This window comes from Enhydra lutris, unplaced genomic scaffold (assembly GCF_002288905.1).
Source record: "Enhydra lutris kenyoni isolate GAN:26980312 unplaced genomic scaffold, ASM228890v2 scaffoldscaffold3, whole genome shotgun sequence".
NCBI lineage: Eukaryota > Metazoa > Chordata > Mammalia > Carnivora > Mustelidae > Enhydra > Enhydra lutris.
The window spans coordinates 60952673-60978311 of record NW_019154087.1 but is presented as its reverse complement, the minus strand read 5'-3'; the positions used below and the strand labels follow the sequence as shown (position 1 = coordinate 60978311).

The 25639-nt window shown below is 38.5% G+C and overlaps 1 protein-coding gene across 2 annotated transcripts in view; it reads left to right on the top strand.

The window, feature by feature from the left end:
• The first annotated feature begins 2270 nt into the window (after nucleotides 1–2270).
• Nucleotides 2271–25639, top strand: part of LOC111156650 (histone PARylation factor 1) — a 28477-nt gene continuing 5108 nt past the window's right edge. For both annotated transcript variants that reach the window (XR_002641250.1, XM_022517670.1), the window contains exons 1-6: nucleotides 2271–2377; nucleotides 6243–6402; nucleotides 8435–8624; nucleotides 10206–10304; nucleotides 19262–19412; nucleotides 23464–23551. Coding sequence is in view for 1 of the 2 variants with exons in the window: in XM_022517670.1 (XP_022373378.1) it covers nucleotides 2330–2377; nucleotides 6243–6402; nucleotides 8435–8624; nucleotides 10206–10304; nucleotides 19262–19412; nucleotides 23464–23551 (736 nt within the window). In the remaining variant the exon portion in view is untranslated. The remainder of the gene's footprint in view (nucleotides 2378–6242; nucleotides 6403–8434; nucleotides 8625–10205; nucleotides 10305–19261; nucleotides 19413–23463; nucleotides 23552–25639) is intronic.

Below are 25639 nucleotides of genomic sequence, written 5' to 3'. Positions count from 1 at the left end.
CATTGTTGTCTTATTTGAAGAAATTGCCACAGCTATCTGAACCTTCAGTAACTACCACCTTGATCAGTCAGCAGCCATCAACTTAAAGGAAACACCCTCCACCAACAAAAAGATTCTGCTCAAATTTCAGATGAAAATTAGCATTTTTTAGTAATAAATTATCTTTAAATTAAGGGATGTACATTTTTTACATAATGCTATTGCATATTTGATACACTACAGTATACTGTAAACATAACTTTATATAAACTGGAAAATCAAAAAACTAATTTGACTCAATTTATGGCCATATTTGCTTTATGCCATGGTCTGGAACCAAGCCCACAGTATCTCCAAGGCATGCCTATGTAATAAAAAAAATTTTTTTGATTAATATTTGTCTAATTAAATTGAGAAAATCATCCAGAAAAGTGGAACAAGAAGACAAAAGAGATACAAAATAGAACAGACAAATGAGAAAAACATCATTCAAGATCAAACATCTGAACAACAAATTTCCAAAAAAGAAGAGGTACAGTAAGGGAAGGGAAAGAAAGAGGAAATTAGCAACTAAATAGTATCAGCAAAAGCTCCAGAACTGAAGAACATAAAATAGAAAAGAGAAAATTATTAAATAAACAACACCAGAAAAACTTCCAGAACTAAAAGACATGGTTTCAAGATGAAAACCAGCCAACCAAATACCACCAGCTCAGTAAAAATGAGAAAAGACCCACAACCAAGATACATGATTGTGTCTGAGAATGCTGGGAATAAAGAGGAAAAACCTAAAACTTCTTGAGACAAAACAAAACAGAAACAGGTTACACACAAAGAAATTAGTCACCCAAGGATGAAGTAGGTAAATGTTTCCCTATTTCTTGGCTTTAGCCTGGTTGATACTGATTTTGTACTGTGGCCTCCAGAATGGTAAGATAGTAAATCTGTGTTGCTTAAAAACAGAAGGAAGGGAGGAAGTGAGGGAGAAAGAGAGAGAGAGAAAGAAAGAAAGAGAGAGAGAGAGAAAGGAAAAGGAAAGAAGGAAGGGAAGGAGTAAGGAAGGAAATGTCAGTCACCCATAAAGAACAGGAATCATGAGGTAGGATTTCTCAGTGGCAATACTGAAAGCTAAAACACTGTGAAGCAAAACCTCTAATATTCTGATTAAAAATTATTTTCAGGGGCGCCTGGGTGGCTCAGTGGGTTAAGCCTCTGCCTTCGGCTCAGGTTGTGATCTCAGGGTCTTGGGATTGAGCCCCACATGGGGCTCTCTGCTCAGCGGGGAGCCTGCTGCCCCTCTCTCTCTGCCTGCCTCTTTGCCTACTTGTGATCTCTCTCTCTCTGTCAAATAAATAAATAAAATCTTTTAAAAATAAAAAATAAAAAAAATTATTTTCAAAGGAGAATTCTATATTAAATCAGAATAAAGACAGTTACAGACATGCAAGTTTTAATGAAAAGGGAGGGGGGAGACACCGGCCTGTAACATTGCTCAAGAAGCTCTTGGAAGGTATCTTCCACAAAATGATGGCATAAAATCAAGAAAAGGGAAGATACAGATTCGGGAAATAGAGGGTCTCAGGAATGAAGCAGAGGACCTTCCAGGATGGTAGTGAAGGAGCTCATTTGAATGCACTGCCTCTGGAACTTTGATGTGCATATAAGAGATCTTGCTTAAAATGCGGATTCTGATTCAGTAAGTCTGAATAGGGCCCAAGATTCCGAATTTTTAACAAGCTCTCCTCAGAATGCTGATGTTGATGGTTCTGGTGTGGAAAACGTCGTCCAAACTGTAGCATGATTCACCAAAAAACAATGAAAGAAACTGATTTCCTTCTGAGAGATAATTAAGGATGAATTAGTGTCCGTTATTAACAATATAGTGGAGGAGGGAGAGAGAGATGGAAAAGAGGAACACAACGATTAATCTTTTAAATATATACAAATAAGGGAAAACGACAGTTTTGGGTGAGGGCACTACCAGACGTCCAGCCTTGCCACTATTAAACACCTGAGAAGGAAGGCCGGACCATCTTAACGGATCCAAATTCGGGACTCTGGGGTCTCAGGAGCACCCCTGGCGTTAGCCGGCGAGACCGTAGCCTGCGCCTGGGAACAGCCAGGATGCACGCCTGCAGCAGCGCCCTCGCGTCCCGCGCGCGAGTGGGCGGAGCTTCGGCCAGCCCCTCCTCAGATCCTGGGGGGCAGGGCTCAGGCGGAGCCTTTCCGTTCTACTTGCACCGCCGCCGCTGCGCAGGATTCAAGACGGGAGTCTCTTGAACCGGAAGCAGTCGGCGGCTATCGGAAGCAACGGCGGGACGCGGGATTCTGCTGTCGCTGCAGCTACAGAATGGCCGGCGGTGGCGGGAAACGCAGGCCCGGCGGGGAGGGGCAGCAGGTACCGCTACAGAGGATGTGTGGGATCCTCAAGGCCGTTTGGGTGATAAGGCAGCAAGGGACAGCACGTTGCACTTATCCAGTAATCACTGAGTCGCTGCTGTGCGTGCAGGAACGGCGGTCTGCGCAGGGCCGCTGTTTCCTGCTATGCTAGGGTTTGGAGCAAAGAACTTTGAAATTTTCATTTTCTGCTCTCCTTCCGGTGCGGTTCCTGGGGAAGCCGATTAAGACAACCAATGGTTCATTGGTTCAACCAGCAACAAATTGATTAGAAACCGATTATACGCCAGGCACTGTGCCGGGCGCCGCGGTTTCTAGATGCTTGGTGCCGCCACTGCCCCATGTACAGCCCCCAGCCTGCGGAAGCTGGGCACAGTAAATATATATTTTACTGCGAGTGTTTTGTTTGGCATTGTAACGCTGTGGTTGCAAAAGTGCTCTGGAAACACTGAAGTAGGATCTAAGTCCCAGGGGGTTGCTAAGGAAATCTTTTAAGGGCAATTCAAGTTGCACGTGACCCTTGAAGGAAGAAAAGAGAAATAAGGGATAAGAAATAGAAATAAATGTAGAGGATGTTTGGGTACAGCGGAGTTGGGCCTGGCTGCATCGGAGATGGGAAAGAGGGATCTGATCCTAAAGGCACTCACTAATGGTGGGGGGGGGGGCATACAGTATTTGCACATTCTCTTACTTTTATACGATTTCAGAAGTTCTGCAAATACTGCTGTACTCTTAGGAGAGGCAGGCAGGAGAAAAGTGTCCTTGTGATACGGACAGCTTTCAGAATTACTCTGTCTGTATTATAAACTGGTAGAGCAGGACAGTGTTAGCTTAATTATCTACTAGAGGACCTTAGTTCTGGGCATTGCTTATATTGGGTCCTGCTTTCTAGATAAAGAGTGAAGGATGAGTGTAGGCTGTGAAGGAGACAGCTGCCCTAAATTCTAGTTATTGGGGATTTGAGGATGCTGAAATCATGTGAGTTAAGACAAAGCTGAAAAAAATCTTTATTTCCCTTTGAAGGTGCTATAAACTGCTTTGACTGAGTGATAGTATTAGAAATAAAATATCAGAGATGAAAATGAGTCTATAGAGACCATAGCTAACAGTAATAGCTAGCACTTAAATATTATGTGCTACGACTATTCTGCATATTTTTACAAACTACTTATTCCTCCTAACAACCCTGTGATATAGGTACTACATGCCCTTTTTGTAGATGAGAAAATAAGGCACAGGGAAGTAACTTCCCTAAGGTGACAGCTGGAAAGCAGGAAGGTCAAGAGTCAACCCAGGCAGCCTAACCATTAGGAAAAACTGCCTTTCAGCAAGGTAGTATATGGCTTTTCTTTCTAACATCTTAAGTTTGAACAAGTCTTTGAAAGCCTAAACAAAGACTGCTGTAAAAACAAAGGAGAAGGGGCGCCTGGGTGGCTCAGTGGGTTAAAGCCTCTGCCTTTGTCTCAGGTCATGATCCCAGGGTCCTGGGATCGAGCCCCATGTCGGGCTCTCTGCCCCGCAGGGAGCCTGCTTCCTCCCCCTCTCTCTCTGCCTGCCTCTCTCCCTACTTGTGATTTCTCTCTCTCTGTCAAATAAATAAAATCTTTAAAAAAAAAAAAAAAGGAGAATAGTTTAGCATTTGATACGTTCCTGCTGTTCTGTATGTAACTGGAGAAGCAGCATAAAGTGGATAAATCTGTGCTTTAGAGCCAGCCCACCTGGGTTTAACTGCTCCACTTATGGGTTAGGGACTTAGGAAAGTTACTTAAGTTTTCTCATCGTAAAATGTGGATAATAGTATCTAACTCTTAAGAGGGTTATGAGTTAATTCACAGAAAGTGCTTAGAACAGTGACCTGCCACATGGTAAGTGCTAATAAGTATTATTTAGTATTATTTATTACTTACCATTTTCACTGTTACTTATCAGCATGCTTTTTTGGATCCATATTTCAACAGCCTTTTTGTTTAATTTTTTTATGACCTCAGACACATTAAAATCCTTGGCACAATAAACTTTTATTTGTCAATGCATGGTCCTCTTTTACCTTATTTAATAATATAAAAAACACCTGTGAACCCATTGCCCTACCCCAGAACTGAAACCCTGACACTAGCTCTACAAATGTTTCTCACTATCTTTTCTGCCTAACTTCCTGTCACCTCCATTTATGTAGCTACCATCCTCATGTTTTCCCTTGACTTCTTTTTATAGCCTTATCACAAACAGTATTTATTTTTTGTTTTTGAATTTAAGAAGGCTGTTGTGCTGCATATAAACTTCAAGGCCTTTTTTCCTTCATTCAACATTATATTATTAAGACTGATCTATATTGTTGTGTGTGGCTGTTTTCCTTTTCACTAAGCGGAATATCCCATTGTTTGAAATCCTGTAACTTTTTATCCTCTTGTCAATAGGCATTTTCATTTGTTCTCTTTTCTGCTCTTAGAAACAGTGCTATCGGGGCACCTGGGTGGCTCAGTGGGTTAAAGCCTCTGCCTTCGGCTCGGGTCATGATCCCAGGGTTCTGGGATCGAGCCCCACATCGGGCTCTCTGCTCCGCGGGGAGCCTGTTTCCTCCTCTCTCTCTGCCTGCCTCTCTGCCTACTTGTGATATCTGTCAAATAAATAAATAAAATATTAAAAAAAAAAAAAAGAAACAGTGCTATCAAGAACATTCTTGTAGATAATCTAAATCATAAATATATTGTGTAGACTTTGATACATAAAGTAACATCAGTAAACTTGAGCTTACTGGGAGAATGGAAGAATATAAATATGAATGGGAAATATCTAAAAAATTTTCAGCCTCACACTGGACATTTTGAGCCCGTTTAAGTGTTTGTTCAGGGAGCTAACCCTGTGCATTGCAGAATGCTTCGCAGCGTCCCCTTAGCCTCTACTAAATGTCAGCTCCCTCTCCTACTAAATTTGTGAGAACTAAAAAGTTCTGACATTACACATGTGCCCCTGGGAGGCAAAATCACTCCTGTTGAGAAGCACTAATAGAGGTGGAAAGGAAGAATAAAAAGAAAGGAATTTAGTCCAAAAGAATTTAGTCCAAAAAGAAAGGATCTAGGTTCCTAGAAAGAAGAACTTTGCTACTTACAAAACTAAAGATACGTAACCTCTAACTCAGAATTTTATCCTTTTTTTTTTAAAGGTTTTATTTATTTATTTTAGAGCAAGAGGGATAGCGAGAAGGAGCAGAGGGAAAGGAAGAAGAAGACCCCCCCTGCTGAGCAGGGAGCCCCACTCAGGACTCCATCCTAGGATGGGATCATGACCCAAGCCAAAGGCAGATGTTTAACCAACTGAGCCACCCACACGCCCATCAGCATTTTATCTTACATTTATCAAATAGGCACTATAAAACCTAGTGTACTTACGCAGTGAACATATTGCAGAGATATTAGAGATTGAGTTTTATAACATAGTTCTGACATTAAAGGGCTTTTTCTGAAATAATAGTTTTAGCTGGTAAATCCACTATTATCCAGTTATTTCTGACAGTTGGCTTCTGGTGTGATCACTGAATCTATTTAAACAAAAAGCATAATGACCTATTTACCCAAAGAAGGCAAAACCTTCCTATTTCTTATTCTTCATGCCCTTTACTTTTTCTTTTATATTTTTTCTTTTCTATTTCCATTATCTTAGAGAAATATATTTAAAGACTTGCTGTGTGCATCCTTCTTGATCGCTATATATTATACTGTTTTCCTTTGCCCAAAAGAATCCCTAGATTTTGTTCAGAAATACCATTTGTAGAGTTGTAAGGAAAACATGCTTCTCAGAGTTGGGTGAACAAAAATGAGCAATATTGTTACTTTTGGAGAAACAAAGTTTTGTATGCTGATTTTCAGTGTGAAAAGACAGTTGATGTGAAGAAAAGTAAATCCTGTGAAGCTGATGTCTCCAGTGACCTTCGAAAAGAAGTAGAAAATCATTATAAGCTTTCTCTGCCTGAAGACTTCTATCACTTTTGGAAGTTTTGTGAAGAACTTGATCCTGAAAACCCAGCTGGTGAGTTGCTCCAGAATCATTCTCCTGCTTCTACCAGTGGAAAAAGACAGTAGGAAACTGCACCAAGGATCTAAGTTCACAGAAAAGGAACTTTTTCAAACATGTTTCTAAGAGAGATATAAAATAATGCTGTGATAATATGTGACTATCTCCTGTTACACTGGCAAAGGTAAATAATTTCACAGTGCACTTTGATGAGGGTCTGAAAGAAAACAAGTACTTTGATACGTTGCAGGAATTTTAGTATGACTTAGCAGTTCTAGTTCTAGGAACTTCAGGATTAGGTGAACTAAAAATCATGTTTAGTGATATTTATTGAAACAAAAATGGGAAATGGCCTAAAGCCCATCATTAACACATTCGTAGTTTTAAAAGAACAAGGTGGATTTTAGGTAATGATAAAGTATTGTGCCTGAAATATTTCAAGTGAGAAAGAAAATGTGTATAGAGTGCTACCATTTGTATTTTTTTTTTTTAAAGTCAAGGACACACATATTCTTATGTACCTTATGTGTCCTTATGCTGTCTCTGAAAGGATGCACAAAGAATTGATAATGGTTGTGACAAAGTTACTTTTCACATGTTTTCACAGATGGGAGAGAAGTACTCCCATATGCTACTGATGGAAATATGGATTAGTAGATAACAGTGAATTTTGCAGTATAGCAGAACACTTAAACGGTGCAGCAACTTGTCTAAAAATATTCATGACTGCACAAACATGTATTAGCAAAGGGGTGCCGGGGTGGCTCCGTTGGTTAAGCATCCAACTTTTGATTTTGGCTCAGGTCTTGGTCTCAGGGTCATCAGTTCCCAGGCCCCCTGTTGGCCCCACACTGGGTGTGGAGCCTACTTAAAAACAAACCAAAAAGTCATATATTAGTAAAGATATTCACTGAAGCACTGTTTAGAAGAGTAAAAAAATAAGCAGTAAATGTCTGTCAGTGGACTATCGTGCAGCTATTAAAAATTATGAAGAAATATTTAATCGCATGGAAAAATAATCAGAAAATTTGAGTGAAGAAAGAATGGAAAACAATAAAAACACCACAAAACAGCATGATTTCCTTTAAAATAACTCTATATATAGTCATACAGGCAGGAAAACATTGTTATTGTATACCAGACTAACAACCTCATTATCTCTATAGGCTAATGAGATGGGTGATTTTAGTGTTTTTGTTGCTTTGAAAATTAGTGTATGCTATCTTAAGCTCCAGTTAAGCTGAACTATTTTTCCCCCTTCTAAATAAACTGTTTCTAGGCTTTTATTCATGTTGCCTTGTCAGAATTTTCTTCCTCTCTCCATCCCCATCTTCTTAGATATCCAGGACCTGCCTGGAGTGCTTATTCTCTCCTAAAGAAGCAACAAGGACCCACCTGATGCTTAAAAGCATATTTTGAACACATATGTTTGAAGTTTACATTCCATAATTCTAGTTTTATTTAGCAGTCTCCCTTTGTGATATGTGGAGGGAGAAAGAAGATGGAATCATCTAGGGTTAGGGTTGGCCAGAGACAAAGGAATTGAGAGTGATAGTTAGCTGAGGTAGAGGGAAGGGAAAGGAAATGTTTTCATTAAATACATTTTTTATTAAACTGTTTACTCTCCTTAGTGCACATTCACTTACTGTCTGTCTTGTCTCTCCCTTAATATGGGTGTGCTACAAATATTTGAGGCTAACAACAACATAGTAATGAGATAAGGTAAGTGTTCTAAGCTCTAAAATGCCCATGAGAATACAAAACCGTTTTGCTTTGGCCACAATAAGAAACAGCAGTATGTTTGAAATGTAATCAGTGGTAAATTTAAGAGAAAATCTTAAGTGTAAGTGCCACATTTTCATTGCTCTGATTTTTCATTGAGTATTTATAACTAATGTCTTCAAATGTAACCGAAGCTCTTTCACTTTGGAAGTTTTGTGTTTTTTGTTTTTAAGAAAATTGCTTAGAAGTAATTTACAAATAAAAGACATTATTTCCTATCTGCCTTCAGAAAGTTATTGTCTACATAAACTTACTTAATTTATAGATTCACTTTCCACAAGCCTTGGACTTCGATTAGTGGGTCCTTATGATATCCTTGCCGGAAAACATAAAATGAAGAAAAAATCATCAGGCCTGAATTTTAACCTTCACTGGAGATTTTACTATGATCCTCCTGAGTTCCAGACCATTGTTACTGGAGATAATAAAACTCAATTCCACATGGGGTATTTCAGGTAAAGAATCTTTTCTTCTCTAAAATGCAGCTACTGGGCCTTCTAATGAGTATAAATAGGCATTCGCTGGACTCACCCAAGATGGAGAACATATTTCCCTCTGATTGGTGGATACATAGGCATCTGATGTTCTTGATACTGCCATTCTAACTTACCCTAGGATGAGTGAACTCTTTAGGTTTAACCTCACTGGTGTTTCCTTTGTGGTTATAAATTTTCTTTACTTTTTGGGTCTAGGAGCACTCTTTTAGCCCAAGGAAGATAATTTAGAGAATTGCCATGACTTAAATTAGCCATGTGCTTCCAGGGGCCGTAAGAATTAAGAATGTGCTTTGGAGTCAGACTGGTTCTATTATCTGACAGACTATGTGCCAGTCACCTTTAGTCATTGTGACTTTCTGTGACTCAGTTTCCTCTTGTAAAAATGAGGATAATAATTGTATCTACCTAGTAGGAATAGTAAGATTAAATGGGGGTTGTCTGCGTGGCTCAGTTGGTTAAACATCAGCCTTCGGGTCAGATCATGATTCCAGGATGGATCAAGTCCCGCATCGGACTCCCTGCTCAGCAGAGAATCTGCTTCTCCCTCTCCCTCTGCCTGCTGCTCCCCTTGCTTCTGCTTGCGCTCTCTCTCACCAAAAAGGGGGAAAAAAAAAAAAGGATTTAATGGATATACATGCAAGTGCTTGGAATGTTAAGAAGTAGCTTGAGAGATAAAATACCTTGTCCACTTATACCAGTAGAGATGCTGTTATTTAAAGATTAACTGTAGGATAATAGATGAAGTAGAAGAAACATGCCTATTGAAAAGGATTGTGGGGTGCCTGGGTGACTCAGTTGGTTAAGCAACTGTCTTTGGCTCAAGTAATGATTCCAGAGTCCCGAAATCAAGCCCCACCTTGGGCTCCCTGCTCAGTCAGGAGTCTACTACTCTCTCTGACCTTCTCCCCTCTCACGCTCTCTCCCTCTCTCAAATAAATAAAATTTTTTTAAAAAAAAGAAAAGGATTGTGGTACTACAGAATGCACACAAGGCTGAGGATTGAGTTATATGAATTCTGCTTTTTGCTTTGCCATTAACTTACTAGGACCTTGGCTGAGTCGTTTTGTCTCTCCAGTGTTTCCTTGATTGTAAAATAAAAGGATTTGGTGTCGTGTGTGTGTGTGTGTGTGTGTGTGTGTGTGTGTGTGTGTGTGTGTGTAAATTTTATCCTTTCACCTCTCACATTTTACAATCCTGTTTCTTTTTGTTTTTCCCACCTTTTTTTTTCATAGACTATAAAACGGTTAGAGAGGATTGCATATAATTTTCCCTCCTTTTGACAGGCCTTATTCCCCCTTTCTTTGTATTTAGGTATATAGGTAACTAGGACTAAGAATTTTAATTTTAGGATCTCTTCTATAAGTAAGATTTGTTGTAGATATTCCTAAGAAACTTAAACTCTAAGTCTCCTAGGAACCTGGCAAATTTCTTCCAGTTTCTTAAAAACCTGCATACATAAATTGTTGTCTATAGGCCTGAAATTCTACTTGCCTGATAAATCATGGGCAGCTAAATTTTTAATCTCTTTTGCTTAAACAGGGATTCTCCTGATGAACTTCCTGTATATGTTGGTACAAATGAAGCAAAGAAAAACTGCACAATTGTTCCAAATGGAGATAATGTGTTTGCCGCAGTCAAGTAAGAAAATATTTCAATCTCCCTCCTATTTATAATATTTGTTTGCAGTTTTTGTACTACTATACCAGTCCACCACTGAGGGACATTGAGGTAACTCTAAAATTTTACATTTCTAAAGATCATTTCCATGACTTGCAGTATTCTTAACCCACACGTCTGCTACTTTTCACAAAAAAAAAAAAAAAACCCTCTTTTATAACTAATTATTTAGGGAAAATATTACTTAATCTTGACTTCATTAGTCCCATAGCAAAACCAAAAGATTTTTTAGACATTTTAAATACCATCATTAAGAGTCTATTATAAGAACCCATTGTGTATAGTTCTACAAAGATTTAATACGGCGAAAGCAGGTGCTTATAAATTGTTGAATCACTCAATATATTGTGCACCTGAAACTAACATAACACTATATGTTGACCATCTGAGAATTAAAAAAAAAAAAAAAGGTGCTCATGAAATTCTTGGAAGGGCCAGTGGAGATGAGTCTCAGGGAGCACCATTTGTGTGGCAGCACTGGCTCACTCTGCCACCATCAAGAAGCTGGGGCAGTCAGGATCCGCTGCCATGAGTGGCCCTAGGACCACATCATCTTTGACTTAACCTGTGGTAGTAAAAGGGATGCCCTGCCTCTGTGTTTCAGCCATGATGGAAGCTAAGGAGCAGGCACTGACATCGCAGCTGCACCTGTTAAAATAGAGCATCAGAGGCCTCTAACTGGACTTAATGGTAGAAACAGACCCTCGCCACCTAGTACCTCTTTCTGCCTTTCAGTTTCTAGGGAGTTGTTTCTGTTTGAGAGAAGCTAAGCCCCACGTGGAGCTTGAGCTGAAGAGTAGTCTGGGAAATGGAGCAGCTCTAATGTGAAAGGGATTCAGAATGGAGCCTCGTGAGCCGGTTCACACTCTACTAGCCACAGACGTGATTTGAAGCGATCTCCCCGCAGCTGGGCAATTCACATTGTAATAAGATGAAGAAAGCCATCTTTGTCAACGTAAACATTAGTAGATCATGTTTTCTGTGACCTCTTTTAATGCCCTATTTATTTATTTTAAAGATTTTTATTTATTTATTTGACAGAGACACAGTGAGAGAGGGAACACAAGTAGGGGGAAGTGGGAGAGGGAGAAGCAGGCTTCCCATGGAGCAGGCAGCCTGGCGCGGGGCTTGATCCCAGGACTCTGGGATCGTGACCTGAGCTGAAGGCAGACCCAGGCACCCCTAATACCCTATTTTAAAAAGTCTTGTATTCTCTTTGACTTAAAAGTGCAAATTTGCAGTGAATAGAACTTAAACTAAATCAGCCAGTGCTCCGTCTAGACTGCTACATACCTACTGATGTATCTAAAAGAGGAGTTGTGTTTTTATAAAATGTTTCTTCTTATTTATATATTCTTTTAGGCTATTTAGATATATTCAGTTTAAATTGGTGGTCTCTTTATTAGAAACTGTAGTTGTTGACTTGCATATTTTCTGTCTGTCTGTTGCATTAACATACAAGTTCTGTGAGGGCAGAGAGACTTTTCCCCATGCACCTGCCCTTTCATAGATGCTCCATAAATAATTCATTCACTCTACAAATACTTAGATATGGAAAAATGCCTAATTTTTCATTAGTCTGTTAGTCTTACTAAAAATCTTTTTAAAAAAGAAAGATACAGTGGTTGTCTAACATAATCTAAGACTGTTCTGGGTTTTTGTTCTGTTTTGTTTCACTTTTTTAGCAGAAAGAAAAAAAAATTGGTGAATAACTTATAATTTAGGTGAAGACCAGGAAGTATTTGAGTACCTAATGTTATTTCCTTCTTTACTTAAGTGAACTAATCAGAGCGCTTAGCTTATTTCTGTTATCAACCTGAGTAAGGAAGATCTTTTTAAGGAAGGACCCTTTGTAAGGAAGACCATTTGTCTTTTTAAGGAAAACCACTTGTAATAAACAATTTATTTTTATGCCCAGAGAAACTAGTTCCCTTTGTGCAAAATTTAATAATGGTCAAAGAAAGGAGTGCCTGGACTCAGTCAGTTAACCATCTGCCTTAGGCTCAGGTCATGATCTCAGGGTCCTGGGATAGAGCCCCGAGTCAGGCTCCCTGCTCCATGGTGAGCCTACTTCTCCCTCTGCCTGCTACTCCCCATGCTTGTGCTCTCTCTGTGTCAAATAAATAAACAAAATCTTTAAAAAAAAAAAAAATTTTTTTTTGACAAATAATTAACATTGCCAGGTACTGAGCTCAGTAAACATTTATACCCTTAAGTTAGCAATTCCATTTCTAGCTAGCTGTTTCTCTTTCTTTTTTAAGATTTTGTTTGTTTACTTATTTGAGAGAGAGAGGGAGAGAGAGCATGTGCACAAGTCAGGGAGGAGCAGAGGGAGAGGACAAGCAGACTCCATGCTAAGCACAGAGCCTGATTCGGGGCCTGATCCCACAACCCTGAGATCATGACCTGAGCCAAAATCAAGAGTTAGTGGCTTAATCAACTGAGCCACCCAGGCGCCCCTAGCTATTTATGTAAAAAATTTTGGACAAGTATACAGATATGTGTATGTATTATATATGTATATAAAAACAAAAAACTGGAGAAAACATCTCTATCCAGCAGTAGGGAAAATTAGGTAAATAAATATGGAATATCAGTACACTATAATACCAGGTTATTGATTTGTTGATTTGGAAAGATCTTTAATACATTATGTGAAGAGGTCAAAAAACGGTAACATGGGATGATTCCATTTTCATACGATCTATAAAATACTTATCTTTGGATCACAAAATTAAGAATAATTTTTTTCTCTTCACATTTTTTTCCCTCTAAAATAATTGTAGCAATAGTTTTGACCTCACAGATCTCCTGCAAGGTTTCAGGGTCCCCAGACCATTCTTTGATAACTGCTATTTAGTTAATGGTTTCAGACCTATATATCAGAACTTGATGAGTTACTGGTTAAAAGTACTTTACCTTGAGCTCTGCAGGTCTTACTTCTAGAGATGCCGCTTCAGTACATCTAGAGTAGGACTCAGGAATATCTTTTTAAAATACATGTTATGACTATATCTAAATGCAGCCCAGGGCGCCTGGGTGGCTCGGTGGGTTGAGCCTCTGCCTTCAGCTCAGGTCATGATCCCAGGGTCCTGGGATCGAGCCCCAAGTCAGGCTCTCTGCTCGGCAGGGAGCCTGCTTCCCTTCCTCTCTCTATGCCTGCCTCTCTGCCTACTTGTGATCTCTGTCAAATAACTAAATAAAATCTTAAAAAATAAATAATAAATGTAGCCCAAAATTATACTTCTATAATTTTAATTAAGTTTAAGTGAACATTTGAAATGAGTAAACATTCATTTAGTGAATGCTTACCGTGTGCAAACCCAAATACAATGTAAAACATTTGGTACATAGTAAAAGAATAAATGTGGCCAGTACATGGGTCAACTTGTTAAATAATCTTTTTTCCTTTCGCCTACTGCCCCCACATTTTCTGCTACCCTACCTTGCTGTCCTGGGTAATATGAATTTATTACTGTAGGCAATGATTTTTCAAACATAAGTTCTGAGTACTTTTTTTTAAAAGATTTTATTTATTTATTTGACAGAGAAATCACAAGTAGGGTGCAGGGAGCAGGCTTCCTGCTGAGCAGAGAGCCTGATGTGGGGCTTGATCCCAGGACCCCGGGATCGTGACCGGAGCCAAAGGCAGAGGCTTAACCCACTGAGCAACCCAGGTGCCCCTGAATACTTTTTTTAGAACTTCATTTTCTTGATTATTTTTGTTTTACAAAATTCCATTGATTATAATAAAGTTATTAATAATATGCACTCATAATTTTTTTAATTAACATATAATGTATTATTGGTTTCAGAGGTAGAGGTCAGTGATTCATCAGTCTTACATAACATCCGGTGCTCATTACATCACATGCCCTCCTTAATGTCCATCACCCAGTTACCCCATTCCTCCGTTCCCCCCCCCCCCCCCCCCCCCCCCCCCCCCCTTTCCCCCCTTCCCCCCTCCCCCCCCCCCCCCCAGCAGCCCTCAGTTTGTTTGCCATGATTAAGAGTCTCTTATGGTTCATCTCCCACTCTGGTTTCATCTTATTTCATTTTTTCCTCTCTTTCCCTTTGATCCTCTCTTTTGTTTCTTAAATTACACATTAGTGAGATTATGTGATAATTGTCTTTCTCTGATTGACTTATTTTCTTAGCATAATACCCTCTGGTTCCAGGGGCACCTGGGTGGCCCAGTCAGTTAAGTGTCTGCCTTTGGCTTAGGTCATGATCCCAGAGTCCTGGGATCAAGCCCCATGTTGGGCTCCCTGCTCACTAGGGAGTCTGCTTCTCCCTCCCCCTGCTTGTGTGCGCTTTCTCTCCCCCCTCTCTCTCACTGTCTCTTTCTCCCTCTCAAATAAATAAATAAAATCTTTTTTTTTTGAAGCCTCTAGTTCCATCCATCTCATTGGAAATGGCAAGATTTCATTTTTTGATGGCCACATAATATTCCACTGTGTGTGTGTGTGTGTGTGTGTGTGTGTGTGTGTGTATGTATGTATACCACATCTTCTTTATCCATTCATCTGTCGATGGACAACTGGGTTCTTTCCGTAGTTTGGCTATTGCGGACATTGCTGCTATAAACATTGGGGTGCAGGTGCCCCTTTGTTTTCACTACATTTGCATCTTTGAGGTAAATACCCAGTAGTGCAATTGCTGGGTCATAGGTTAGTTCTGTTTTCAACTTTTTGAGGAACCTCCATACTGTTGTCCAGAGTGGCTGCACCAGCTTGCATTCCCACCAGCAGTGTAGGAGGGTTCCTTTTCTCCCCTCATTCTCATCGTTTCCTGACTTGTTAATTTTAACCATTCTGACTGCTGTGAGATGGTATCTCATTGTGGTTTTGATTTGTATTGCCCTGATGCTGAGTGATATGGAGCATATTTTCATGTGTCTATTGGTCATTTTTTAAAAAGATTTTATTTATTTATTTGACAGACCGGTCACAAGTAGGCAGAGAGGCAGGCAGAGGGTGGTGGGGACACAGGCTCCCTGCTGAGCAGAGAGCCGGATGCGGGGCCCGATCCCAGGACCCTGAGATCATAACCTGAGCCAAAGGCAGAGGCTTAACCCACTGAGACACCCAGGTACCCTACTGTGGGTCATTTTTATGTCTTCTTTGGAGAAATGTCTGTTCATGTCTTCTGCCTATTTCTTAATTGGATTTGTTCTTTGGGTGTTGAGTTTGATAAGTTCTTTATAGGTTTTGGATACTAGCCCTTTATCTGATGTGTCATTTGCAAATATCTTCTCCCATTTTGTCCATTGTCTTTTGGTTTTGTTGACTGCTTCTTTTGCTAGTGACCATTCACTTGTTCTCTATAGTTAAGGATCTGGGTTTTTGCGGTTTCTTTTTTTTTTTTTACCCCTTTGTTCATTTTTGTTTCTTAAATTCCATATATGAGTGAAATCACAGGGTATTTGTCTTTCTCTGACTGGCTTATTTCACTTAGCATTATACTCTCTAGATCCATCCATGTTGTTGGCAAGGATTTCATTCTTTTTTGAGGGGCTGAATAATATTCCATGGTATATATGTACCACATCTTCTTTAGATAAAAGAATCCATTCTTCTATTGTTAGATAGACACTTTGACCGACGCTTCGACTGCTTCCATAATTTGGCTATTGTAAATAATACTGCCATAAACATAGGGGTGCATATATCCCTTCAAACTAGTGTTCTTTGGGTAAATACCCAGTAGTGTGATTACTAGATCATTTGGTAATTCTATTTTTTTTTTTTAAAGATTTTATTTATTTATTTATTTGTCAGAGAGAGAGAGGGAGAGAGAGCAAGCACAGGCAGACAGAATGGCAGGCAGAGGCAGAGGGAGAAGCAGGCTTCCTAATGAGCAAGGAGCCCGATGTGGGACTTGATCCCAGGATGCTGGGATCATGACCTGAGCCGAAGGCAGCTGCTTAACCAACTGAGCCACCCAGGCGTCCCGGTAATTCTATTTTTAGTTTTTTGAGGACGCTCCATGCTGCTTTCCACAGTGGCTGCACCAGTGTGCATTCTCCCAAATAGTGCATGAGGGTTCCTGTTGATCCACATCCCCACCAACACTTTTTGTTTCTTGTGTTGTTGATTTTAGCCATTCTGATTGGTATGAGGTGGTATCTCATTGTAGGTATGTATGTATGTATGTATGTAATCTCTCTACCCAGGATGGGGCTCAAACTCACAACTCCAGATCAAGAGTCACATGCCCTTCTGACTGAACCAGGCAGGTACCCCTCGTTGAAGTTTTTGATTTGCTTTTCCTTGATAAATGATGCTGAGCATCTTCATTTGTCTGTTGACCATCTGTGTGTCTTCTTTTGAGAAAGGTCTGTTCATGTCTTCTGCTTAATTTTTAATTGGGTTATTTGTGATTTGGGTGTAGAGTTGTAGAAGTTCTTTCTATTTTAGGTACCAACCCTTTATCTGATAGATCATTTGCAAATATCTTTTCTCATTCAATAAGTTGTTTTTTAGTTTTGTTGGTTGTTTCCTTTGCTGAAGCTTTTCATTTTGATGTAGTCCCAGTAGTTCATTTTTGCTTTTCTCCCCTTTGCCTCAGGAGCCCTTTCTGGAAAGCTCTTCTTATAGCTGATGTCAAGAAAGTTATTACCTGTGCTCTTTTCTAGGAATTTTATGGTTTGAGGTCTCACATTTAGGTCCATAAGCCATTTGGAGTTTATTTTTGTGTTTGATATAAGAAAGTGGTCCAGTTAGCTTCATTCTTTGCATATAGCTGTTCAGTTTTCCCAGCACCATTTGTTGAAGGACTGTCTTTTTCCCACTGCATATTCTTGCCTTCTTTGTTGAAGATTAATTGACCATACATTTTTGGGTCTATTTCTGGGCTTTCTATTCTGTTCCACTGATCTGTGTCTAGTTTAGTGTAACTTAAAATCTGGAATTGTCATAACCTCCAGCTTTCTTTTTCTTTTTCAAGACTCCTTTGGCTACCTGTGGTCATTTGTGATTCTGTATTTTAGGATTGTTTGTTCTAGTTCTGTGAAAAATGCTCTTGGTATTTAGATAGGGATTGCATTAAATCTGTAGATTGCTTTGGGTAGTATGGACATTTTAACAATATTCTTTCAATCCATGAGCATGGGATGTCTTTTCATTTGTTTGCATCATCTTCAATTTCTGTGGAAAATTTTTGATAAAATGAAAAATTTCAATATTTGTAAGACCTGCATAACTTACTGAGCCAATAATTTCCAAATGACCACTGAAGGATTCATTCAAGTTTCAACGTATATCCCAGCAGATTTAATGTAACAGAGTATAAAATGTGCATGGTGGTTGTTTCAGCTTACATATTTCAACTTTAAGCATCACAAAGCGGAGGAGTATTGGAGATTAGGCTTGAAGCCAAGAGAGCAAAGCTTAATAAACTGATACAGAAATAGTCATAATAATGCGATAATTATGGGAAGACAGCCACTAAGTGCTTTAAATAGTGGGAAGTCTTCATAGAGAGAATATTTTACCTTGACAAATATATAAGAACTTACTACAAAGAATGGGAAGAAGGGTGTTCTAGGCAAGGGAATAGTATGTGCATGGAAATATGAAAACAAGTGGCACAGAGTACTTGAAGGTCTGCCTAGATGCACCCAGACAGGGTGAGGAAGACTATAAAGATTGATTCACCTAGGCCTGACATGATTAGTTTGCTTTTTATGGTTAATGTAAATACATTCTCTTGATATGTAGCTGGTCAAGATTGAAGGTAACGTTAGGTGTAATATATGTACTGTAGACAATGATTTTGTAATGATTTATGTAATGAAGACAATGATTTTGGTGGTCTTGGCTTCCGTGCATTTTAATCTACTCATACTAAGTCTATGAATTGCATAAGATGATTATCCTGTGTGCCTCAATTCCCTTATTTGTAAAACAAGGATTTGAGTAGCACCCACTCTAAATGTTTAATCTCATTACAGTGCCCACCCTATAGCAAACTATCAAATGCTAGTAGCGAATAGAGGCAAGTTTCCTCCTGGGAGTATAGAAGTGGGTATAGAAGAAGGGGATTAGTTCTGTGTCTGTGCTGCTTCCAGCTCTCCATTTTACACTTGACCTTCTGCTCTGCTGGAAAAGTCTTATTAACCTGCTTGTAATAAAACATGAAATTATTTCTGTAACTGGCATTAATGTATTTTACTATGCACATACTTGAAAATTATTTCAGGGGTGCCTCAGTTGGTTAAGCATCCAAGTCTTGATTACGGTTTGGGTCATGATCTCAGTGTCATGAGATGAGCCCCACGACAACCTCTGCATTGGGCATGGAGCCTGCTGACGATTCTCTTTCTCCCTCTGCCCCTGCTCTCTCTCTCTGTCTAAAAAAATAAAAAAAAAAATTATTTTGGATTGTGCTTTTGTATAAGCTTATAAAATAGCTTCGATTTCCCTTTACAGTTTCTAAATTTATCTTAAACACAAATTTGTAGATAACATTTGAAAAAAATCTGCTGATCTTAAGTATTGTAAGTATCCTCTGACTCTTTTAAACTCCTTTTTGTTATCTGCATACTATTTTTCTCTGTTATGCCACACTTCTCCAAAGCAGTATGCCAATGTTAATGTCCAGTGATATGATTTAAAATTGGTTTGAATCTCAGCTTTTACAATACCTTTTATGTCTTAATTGTAGACATTACAGAGCAGATACAAACTTGAATCATGTTTTCTGTTTCTGTGACTGGTGGTTTTTTTTAATTGATAATTGCTTTTCTCTTATTGGAAGAAGTCTGTTAAGGGTTCTGAGACAACTGTTGGTAATTATTCTGCAGTCTTTCTCTTGCATGGAATTTGATGTCTATAATATACTCCCTTAATGTCCCAAAGTCTGTGTCCTTAGTACAGGGGCCTACATAATAATGAGGGCTTTTACTTCTTTTTCAGATTATTTCTGATGAAAAAGCTTAAGGAAGTAACAGATAAAAAGAAAACTAGTCTCTTGAAAAACATAGATGAAAAACTCACAGAAGCAGCCAGAGAACTTGGGTACTCACTGGAACAGAGAACCATGAAGATGAAACAGAGAGATAAGAAAGTACGGTTTAAATCTGTTAGTTTTGCTACTCAGTAGGATTTTTTTCTCTCAATTCCTTCCCACCTACACCTTATCCTTCCTTCTGCCCCATCCTGAGGAGAACTAGATGTCACCCCTCGGGGGCTCGCTCCAGGGCTGTCCATCCCCTGGATTGCTAGAAGGGTGGCACCGGGGCACGGCTTGGCTGGCTCTCATCAGTTGTTAGACTGAGGCACGAGCAGATGGTTCTGCTCTGGTTGCTAGCTCATGCCAGGACTTCCCACTCTCTTCATCTTGTTTTACCAGTTACACATCTCATAGAACTGAGTGAAAGCAGCTTTGTGCATAGTATTTACCTACATTTCTTCTTTAGTAGCTAAGGATGGTTGATTTCGCACAAGGTGTTTTGGGAGAGTAGTTTTGTGAAGGTATGCCTTAGAGTGGTTTAGTTAAGGGCTTCAAAGGTAGTTCCCTTTCTGAGGACAATGTGTGTTGAGATTTGCTCATTTTCTGCAGCAACTGTGTGTCTAAGCAGTCCTGTCTCCTTTTCCCATATTGATTCTATTACCATTTCCTTTTGCATCTCTCCTAACACCTGCATTGTGAGTGGAGAGTTTTGTAAACAGGAAAGACTTCTGGGTCTTGGATCCTTTCGGTTTTTCACTTAAAATTTTCAGAAGAAGTTAACAGACAACATAGAAGAATTCTGCTTAGGGGTAAATGAGAATTCTATAGGATTTTGTTCTTATAACCTCTGGTGAGGAAGGAGATTTCTCACAGTGGAATGAGGGCACTCCAGTTTCACACCATTATCTGCTGTGACAGGTTCATCTGAAAGTTCTAGGCCAAATTAAGTACTGGTTATTCCTGGATAAACTAACACTGGTAACTAAGTAGTTTAGTGAATTTGGTTATTGAAAATCCTACTTCAGCAGCAGGCGTGATACTCACATAAGTCATAGTCACTAAACTGCAGTCTCGGCAAGTCTTCCTTTAATCTTAGAGGCCAGAAATAATTTCTAAAACCACATTTGAATGAAAGCCACTGCAATGGGACATTTTTATATTACTTAAAGATGTTATGTTGCCATTTACCTTCCTAGTTTCCATAGGGAGCCTATCCCACCTAATGAGCATTTTTTGCCTTATACTTACGTATTCCTAACTTATCTTCACTAAAAACTGTACTTATGTAGACAAAATAGCTGATAGAAAATTCTTTTATCAGAACCTTATTTTTTACCATCAATTATAATTTATTTCAGATGAGATTTCCTTAATCCTTCCCCATAATTATAAGATGACATTGGAGTTTAAATTTCATAGGTATATTTGTCTTGGCTCCCTTCCCCATGAGGTTTTTTTTGTTTGTTTGTTTAGAATATATTTTTTCTGTCCACAAAATTAACTGGTAGGAACATAAAGGGAGAAAAAAAGAACTTAAAAGACAACCATGATCTTATCCTCCCAAAGACAATCAGTTGCTGATTTTGCTTTTTCTTCCTTTGCCATTAAAAAGAAAGTTTGTTCTTTTATTGTCAGATATTCATTTAATTCATATTTTTCTACTTCCGAAAAATTCAGTTCCATTCATATATGTGAATTAGTGACTTTGTTCTTATGTAGGAGAGTTGTATATCCATTCTAGTATAATAGTGCACTATATAATACATGAGAAACAGTTGTTTTTATACTGACGATACCTTGTGGTGCTTTGGAATGCCAAACCCTTACGAGTTACCTCATTCAACCTCTACAACAAATCCGCAAACAAAGGAGGAATTATCCTGTGTCATAAATCAGTAAATCTAGGTTTACAGAGACTTTGTTCCTTGCTTAAAATCATAAGTGACCTGACACCTAAATTTACATCTTTGATATTTAGCTTTTTTTCCACTCCATCTTACTGATTGGCCAAAAGCCACTTTACCTTTTTTTATACCTAGATTTCATTTTTAAAAATAAAAACTGGTTTAATATTGCTATAAAATGAGGGTACATCCTTCCATCGTTCCATCCTTTGATTCTGGTGCCTCAGAATATCGCCCACCCTTGCACAGGGCTTTCCTGAATTTCCTGAAAATTAGGATTTTGGTGCTTTGCTAATAATTGCTACCTCTTTATGGAAAATTAGTGCAGTTAATCATCTGTAAAAAATATGAAAATATATACCTCCCATGGTTTTGTTGTGTGTCAGCCTGAGTGGAAGAGAGGATAGGCCAGTAACTATATGGATGTTTGCTTTTTCTGTCATTATCAATACTGTTTTATGACCTGCTTTTTTATGCTTGTGATTATGATTATCATTTTGTATTGCTAAATTAAAGACCCACCTCATAAATTTCAGAATGGCTGCAGAGCAGTGTGCTGATGTTCATAGCTTAGGTTGCTTTAAACTTTTCACAAATAAAGACAAATCCTGCCATGTATAACCTTCTATACCTTTCTTTGCACACTTACTTGATTATCTCCTTGGAAGAAATTACCTGATGTAGTATTACCAGGTCCAGAGTGATTTCGAGATTTAGATTTAAAGAAAAACAACAGTTTTTTCTTTGCTGGTTTTTCATTTTGTGGAGTTTATTTTCTTTGTTTGCAGAACTCCCCTGTATGAGTGAAGCTAGTTTATGTTCCCAGTGTAGAAGCAATTTACCAGTGCCTATTCTCCCCATACCCTTGCCATTGCTAGGTATTAGCAGTCCCTTTTGGTGTTTTCCATTTGCATAGATATAAAATGATATGTCATTGTTTTACTTAGTATTTCTTTGATTATAAAGGACATTAAATATTTTTCACTTATCTACTGGCCGTTTGTATTTTTTTGGTGAACTGCCTAAAGTTTGGCCATTTTTCTGTCAGGGTTAGAATTCACCTTTTCTTTCTTATGTTTTAAGTTGGATGTTTTTTCCTTGTAAGACTCCTCTATAGTTTAAAGACATTAATCTTATTTTTATTATTGTATATATTGCAGATATTTTTATCAGTATCTTTTGCTCTTGATTTTTGATTTTTTTAATTTTATGTAGTCAAGTCTGTCTTTTCCTTCTCCACTCAAATTATTAAAAGTATTTGCCTTCTAGAAGTTTCATTGGTTTTATTTTTATATTTAATCCTGACATCCAGCTGCAAATTATTTTGATATAAAGAGTAAGATACAACAGTGACTTTTTTTTTTTTTTTTTTTTTTTGCAAATGGTGAGTTGTTGTCTGAGAACTTATTTTGAATAATCTGTCCCTTCTTTTACTTAAGAAAGAATGAAAGAAGCAAGAGATTGGGGCATCTGAGTGAAATAGATTTTAAGATCTAGAGACTTAGGTGAGAAGACTTTAAAATGAGCTAATTTGGGGCTTGTGTCCTTCTGTCTTGGCAGTTTTCAGTGGCGGCACAAGTAAGTGTAATATTCGAAGTAGTTGTTTTGTTAAGGAAGGACCGAATAATAATACCACTGTTGTGCATGAAAAGAATGTAGACTGGAAGGGTTATTGTGGTCGTTGTAGTTGGGCCCGTTCTTGTCTTTGAAGATTACCACTTTCTAAAAGATCACTGGTTATGTTATTTTGCTTCTGTAAAGGGCAGCACAAAACTGAAAACTGCTCTATTTTGGGGAAGTTTGCAAAAACAAGCCTGAATTTTTCAGGTAAAAATGGGGGCCCTAAAGTTGGCGAGATGCACAAGAGGAATTCTGTCCCACTACATTTTCCTGCTAACAGAAACTATTCCTTGACCTTTTAGGTTTAGTTCCTTATGCTTCCTACCTAGAAAATACAGTGACCTAACAGGAAACTTACATACTGGCTTGCCTCTTATAATAGGATGCATTGGCATTCTTTCCTCCCAAATCAGGGTGCAGACTTCTGAGTGCAATTAGTAAAACCCAGTTTCACTCTTCTGTCATTTCTTCATGTGCTTAACTTTTGCTGATTTTGAATACTAAACTTCAGGGGTGGACTCCCAAAATGAATGTCATTAAATGTTACATTTTGACAGACATATTGAGAGTTTGTCGTTGTTTATATCGATGTACTATGTCTATTTTGTCTGTTTACCAATGGTTTTATGTTTTTTATTTAGGTCGTGACAAAGACCTTTCATGGTGCAGGCTTGGTTGTCCCAGTAGATAAAAATGATGTTGGGTACAGAGAGCTCCCTGAAACAGATGGTAATGTATTTCTTAATGCATATGTGTGTGGAAGGTTTTCCTTGTATTGAGAAGTAGGTAAGTATGCTTTTTGTGGGACAATCAGTAGAGCTTATGGATAAAGAGCAAGCTCAAGTTTTAGGGTCAGTCAGGCCTGAATTAAAACTAGGTTTAGGGGCGCCTGGGTGGCTCAGTGGGTTAAGCCGCTGCCTTCGGCTCAGGTCATGATCTCAGGGTCCTGGGATCGAGTCCCTCATCGGGCTCTCTGCTCAGCAGGAGCCTGCTTCTCTCTCTTTCTCTCTCTCTCTCTCTCTCTCTCTCTGCCTGCCTCTCCGTCTACTTGTGATCTCTCTCTGTCAAATAAATAAATAAAATCTTTTAAAAAAAAACTAGGTTTATAGCTGTGTAACCATAAGCAAATTACTTAACCCCACTAAACTTTGTCTTTTTCATCTCTAAAATGGTTAATAATGGCGAATACTATACATATATAGGGATGTTTGGAGTGTAAAGAGTATGTAAGGTTCTTAGCACGGTGCTTACCTAATAGGGCTCAAAATACGGTGCTTAATTTTAAGAGTTTAAAGAATTTTAGCCTATTTGCCTGGGTTACTTTTTCTGAACTGTTTCAGACATTTGACATTATAGTCAATTTACTAAATAATTACTGAAATAGTGTGTGGTTTTATAGTCCTTTGTGAAAAGTTTTTCATCTGTAAGACACTTTAGCTTTCAGAAGCCCAAGATCCTGAGCTGCTTCATTTACAAGTAACAAAAACTCTGAAAATGGACTGTTTATATATAAATCTAATTATTGATATTTTGAAAAAAAGGGAAGAAAATCAATTCTCAACTCTTTCCCCTCTCCTCCATTTCCTTCTTTCTTTGAACATCCCTTTTGGCATTCCCTTATATATTATCCTTTCCAAGGAGGATAAAATTTAGGAGGAAATAAAAGTTAGCGCTTCCTTAAGAACCAAGTAGTCCTGTCCAAAGATGTAATATTGGCCATCCATTTTTTCAGAACAGAACTAGCCAGCTTTGATAGTCTCTGGGGTTGGGACCTAGAAATTGTATTTTTAACCAGTTTTCTAAAGCAGCTGTTCTCAAACTTTGTTGTGCAGAGTCTCCAGCCGAGATTGGTGTCTTAAATCACAGCTATTCATGTGTAATTATTTTTGCTGTACCCCTACCTCTTTAGAGGAATTCCATGGGGAAAATATGGCTGAGCTATACAGTACGGTAGCCAGTAGCCACACATGGCTTCAGAGTGCTTCATATGTGGCTAGTGCAGTTGAGCTGAATTTGCAATTTTAATTCATTGAACTTTAAAAGCTGACACTTAAAATTTTTAATATTGATCATATGTTGAACTGCTACTATTCGGATATGATGGGTTGAATTAAATATCTTAAAATTAGTTTCATATATTTCTTTAATATAGCTACAGAAAAAAACTTAATTACATAGGAAGCCTACATTTTCTTTGGACAGGCAAATCGGTCCTGTATCTCCTTTCTGAAGTCAGAGTCTCTAATGGGGAAGGAGTGAGTATAGGCTCTTGCTACTTTCTGTTCAGTCTTCTGCTTATACTCTAGCTTTCTGCCTACCTGTGTGCTAGTGCACTCAGAGCTTTATAAAGCAGAATTACTGTCTTATTTGGGAAAGTCTGAGAACCTTTGTAGAGGATCTAGGAGTCACTAAAACTTCAGGGGTAGTGGGTATTAAATTGCAATACCCTGGAGTAAACCTTATTACCCTACCCTGGTTGTGGTTTTGTATTTTTATGTCCAAAATCATTATTTATCTCTACTTTTTGCTAACATTCTAGACATTAGAGCCTTCTGTGGTTTAATTATTTTTGTTTGAGAAGTGCAGCAAGCCATAAAGTTAGGGACCTGGTATCATCTTGCTTTTGCCTGGTGTTGTTTGCCAGGAACTACAGTTGATTGGCAGTTTATTAATGTGCAACAGTGTTAAGCAAATCACAGTATAGTTTGTTCGTAACCAGTTTCCCCTTTGAAACTGCTTAAACGTAACATTCTAACCTTGCAAATAAGATGCCTTTTACTGAGAAATTTATAAATGTCGTAATAGATTTTTATCAAA